The 4,265-nt window shown below is 32.7% G+C and overlaps 1 protein-coding gene across 1 annotated transcript; it reads right to left on the bottom strand.

Annotated features, from left to right (window-relative positions):
* Positions 1–2,484: 2,484 nt before the first annotated feature.
* LOC123682243 lies at positions 2,485–3,608 on the bottom strand. Its single transcript, XM_045620777.1, has 2 exons — positions 3,329–3,608; positions 2,485–2,934 (listed from the first exon to the last, which is right to left on the bottom strand). Exons 1-2 carry the CDS (start codon positions 3,506–3,508, stop codon positions 2,719–2,721), a joined length of 396 nt encoding a protein of 131 aa, XP_045476733.1. The 5' UTR covers positions 3,509–3,608; the 3' UTR covers positions 2,485–2,718.
* Between the last annotated feature and the right edge of the window lie 657 nt (positions 3,609–4,265).

Here is a 4,265-nt window from a genome sequence, read left to right as displayed (position 1 = left end):
ATCCAATCCAAATAAAAGAAAAGTCCCCAAACGCAAACAAGTATTGAAAAAGTATCTGATATCTGCGATCTACCATAAGAAAACAACAAAAACGTCTCCCTCGGGATCGCTGTTTTCTTTCGGGAACCCCTCAGAGCATAGCTCAACTTCCAACATAGCAAAAGAAAAGGAATTTTCTAAAAGATTTCCTAATCGTGACATGATCCTCGCTCGAACGTTTAGTCTCAACGTCTCTATTGTTCGTTGCTTGGAATGAAAAATTCATAATACGTTGCGGGGATGTTGAAATCAATCTCTTAGTACGAGAATATCCCCTGAATGGGCCAGTGAATGAACAATGGACACCCCAATTTAGTAGATAGAAAAGAGGGAGAAAGCGGAAGTTGCTGTTTTTTCGATTAAATTGAATTGATATGTGATCTTTGTTCATAATTCACAATACGCGTTCTACCACATGTCATGTTATGTGGTATCGTTTATCAAACTCTTTTTTCACTGTTTAAGATGTTTGATTGTTTTGTCTTTGTTCGGTGAAAATTGGTCTTTGATTGATTGAAAGCAATATCAGTTCATTTCCGAAAAATTAAATCACCACCACAATTTTTTCGTCAAATAAGCAGGAAGTTCTTGAATCAAAGGTACCAAAGAAAATGTGAAATTCCTTGTGTAATTTTAATTTTAATTTAATTTTAGTTTGTAGGATATTGCATTGTGAGTGTAGCTGCTTTTGTTATTTAAAAAAAACTGAAAAAAAAATTTCGTGTGCTGATAAAATATTGTTTTTTGAAGGGAAAAAATACAGTCGAAGCAAAACTTGGCTTCATGAAGAGTTGATTGGTATGCTGAATTCAAACGTGATGAAATGGGCACCGAAGACGGCAAACGCATTGGACGCCCAAAAGAGGCTGTCACCGACAAAAAAACCAAAAAAGTTCACAAAATAATTTTGAATGATCGTAAAGTGAAGTTGATCGAGATAGTAGACATTGTGAAGAAATCATCTGAACGTGTATATCATATCATTCACGAATATTTGTACATGAGAAAGCTGTGTGCACTGCCGCGCGAGCTCACAATCTTTCAAAAGCAACAACGTGTTATTGATTCTGAGTAGTGTTTGAAGCTGTTTAAGTGCAATAAACCTGAATTTTTGCGTCGATATATGACAATGGATGAAACATGGCTCCATCATTTCACTCCGGAGTCCAATCGACAGTCAGCTGAGCAGACTGCACACAATGAACCGAATCCAAAGCGATGAAAAACACAGCAGTCAGCTGGCAAAGTTATGGCATCAATATTCTGGGATGTGCAAGGTATGATATTCATTGATTACCTCCAAAACGGCCAAACCATCAACAGCGATTATTATATAGCTTTATTGGATAATTTGAAGGATGTAATCGTTAAAAAAACGTCCCCATTTGAAGAAAAAAAAGTGCTGTCTCATCAAAACAATGCGCCGTGTCACAAATCAATAAAAACAATGCCAAAATTGCATGAATTGGACTCGAATTGCTTCTGCAACCACCGTATTTGCCAGATCTGGACCCCAGCGACTTTTTCCTGTTCTCAGACCTCAAAAGAATGCTCGCTGGAAAGGAATTTAGCGCCAATGAAGAAGTAATCGCCGAAACTGAGGCCTATTTTGAAACAAAAGACTACACAAATGGTATCGAAAAATTGGAAGATCGCTATTATCACTGTATCGTCCTAGAAGGCAACTATGTTGATCAATAAAATCGAATTTTGCCAAGAAAATGTGTTTTACTATGGAAGAAACCAAAAAGTGTAGTACTGGACCAAAGTTTTTCTTCACATTCTTTCAAACTACCTGGAACAGCCGACGCTGTTTCAGAAAAAATTTAACCCTGTAAATTCACATTCAAAATTAGCACATCACATGATGAAATCTTCAAATTGGTATATCTATGCCAAACTGAAGTTGAATATCTTTCGAAGGAAAAGAGCTATGAGAAAAAAATCAAACTTTAACACCATGTATTTCTAAAACAAAGAGTTTGGACTTTTTTTTTCTTGAAATGATCCGCGAAATCTTTCTTTGTCGTTTGTATCTCCAATTTAGGAACACCGGTATATCTGGACTTTTTTGTTGACTATGATTATTGAAATTCTAGTTCAAATTTCAAAATATACTCATTCATACTCACCAGAAGAAGTCCACATGTATTTAAATAACAAATTTTGCAGAATTAAATTCATTAAGTTCTCTGAGATCAATTCTGTTGTTCAGAGGATTATCAAATGAAGAAACTATATAATTTTTCCCCCTGTGAAAGCTACATAATTTTTTCTTATCAACATCCCAGAGCTTTTCTCAGAAACCATAAAAGCTAGACATAAAACTGAACAAAAAACTTGTTTACTCTATAGTTTTGCTCTAGTTTGATTGGGATCGATAACTTTCCTCAACTTTAATCATAGAAACCAATCTCCAAGCTAATAATGATAATCAACTTTTTAGAGCTTTTGTTTTTTCATATTTATCTATCTAGTGGTTTCCTCCATACAACATCAATAATATAATTTTTCATTAGTTATCAATAAATGGTATTAAATAATGGAAAAGAAATTCTCGGATGGTAAGGTAAAGATAATTCCAATATTACAAAATTACAAACTCAAAATATCATAACATCCCAAATATAAAAAATGATCTTTAATTCTAATTTTATCTCTAGCAGTGGATCAATTCGTTCACATCGTCTTCTTTTCAGGAAATGGAACAAGATCTCTAAATTTGTAATCTAAAAGCCAAGAAAGGTTTTCATTTGGCTGATCACTTCCAGAGTTACTAACTTCACTATCTTCGCTTTTACCATCTAAATTGCAATTTTGTCCATACATCTCAGCAACAATACTTGGTATTTTTTCTGAGGTGTCCCAGCAACCATTCAGTAGGCCAATTTGAAGCTGAAATTGAAAAAAAAATCATATTTAGTTAGAATAGATATCATATGGTAAATTTTTACAAAAACATTGAAAATGAGCATTCCTAGTATAAGCCATAGAAGTATGCTTTTTAGCTGCCTTTCACAGTCTGTATGTATAGCTTTTTTCATGTTTTTCTAACTTCATCCAATTTTATATTGAGTGTTTTATTGAATATACACTAACATGCGAAGTGGAATTTTTGATTGATTAAGATATAAGCATAAGAAAACCATAAAAATTAAAGAGGAAGGCAAAAACTGAATTGAAGTGAAGATGAAAAAAATAGTTGATAGAATTAGAAAGCACAATATTTATTCATAGTATGTTTTTGATGAAAGATATGGATAAAATTGATTAAAATAATAAAGCTCACTCCATCAACAATCTGCCCATTCTTCGTTTTTTTGATAGCTATCTGTGGAAGTGGATACGAATGCTTATTAGTTTTCTTAGCTTCTGAACTGCTGTATTCAGGAACTGACGTCTTGGGTAAATCGCATTTTACACTTTCATAAGTTGGAAAACTATTTCTTCTTATTATAACACCACTCATCACTACTTAATCTACGAAAAAGACGAATTTAAACAACCTAAGACGATAAGTTATTCAGAAATGTGTATGTCACTATTTCTACGTTTTGACTTATGTCAGATTTTCAATGGAGTCTTGAAGTTTTGAACTACCATTTGTGCAAATGTTTTTTTCACATTTATATGTGATGTTTGAAAACACTAGACCCAAGATAGAAATGATCGATTTTGTAACGTTTCGAAGTAGAATTTCTCATATAATGAAATGTGATATCCAATGTATGTCATCGAGAATTTATACTAAAAATTTCTATCTTCTATTATTTATTCAATTGATATATTTAAATAATTATCATATCAATTATTCGATTATTCAAAAATTATTCATTGAATTAAGTGTTCAATATCTTGTAGTGAAAGTTTTTTCGATAATTGCTTTGCACGAGAAAAAAATAATGAAGTTTTCTGCGTCTGATAATAATCTGATGCAGAAATATGCTCTGGGTCCGTAACTTATTTAGTGACATACTATCTACATGCAAAATCACATGACTTCGAATTTTTAGGTGAGTGTATCCCTAATTGTTTTTTTTTCTGAATAATTTCGACTACAATCAAACGGTAACTCTTTTTTAATGCGGTATTCGCACAAAAAATAGGTAGGTAGGTACTAAAACTCTATGACAACATCTCGTCAAAGAATAAAGGTATAATTTATACTCTAAATCGAATGAATTGGCCAATGCACCATAATGTTATATAATGATGCCTCACATTCA

Source organism: Harmonia axyridis, chromosome 6 (genome assembly GCF_914767665.1).
Source record: "Harmonia axyridis chromosome 6, icHarAxyr1.1, whole genome shotgun sequence".
Classification (NCBI taxonomy): Eukaryota; Metazoa; Arthropoda; class Insecta; order Coleoptera; family Coccinellidae; genus Harmonia; species Harmonia axyridis.
This window is presented reverse-complemented; position numbering and strand designations above follow the sequence as displayed.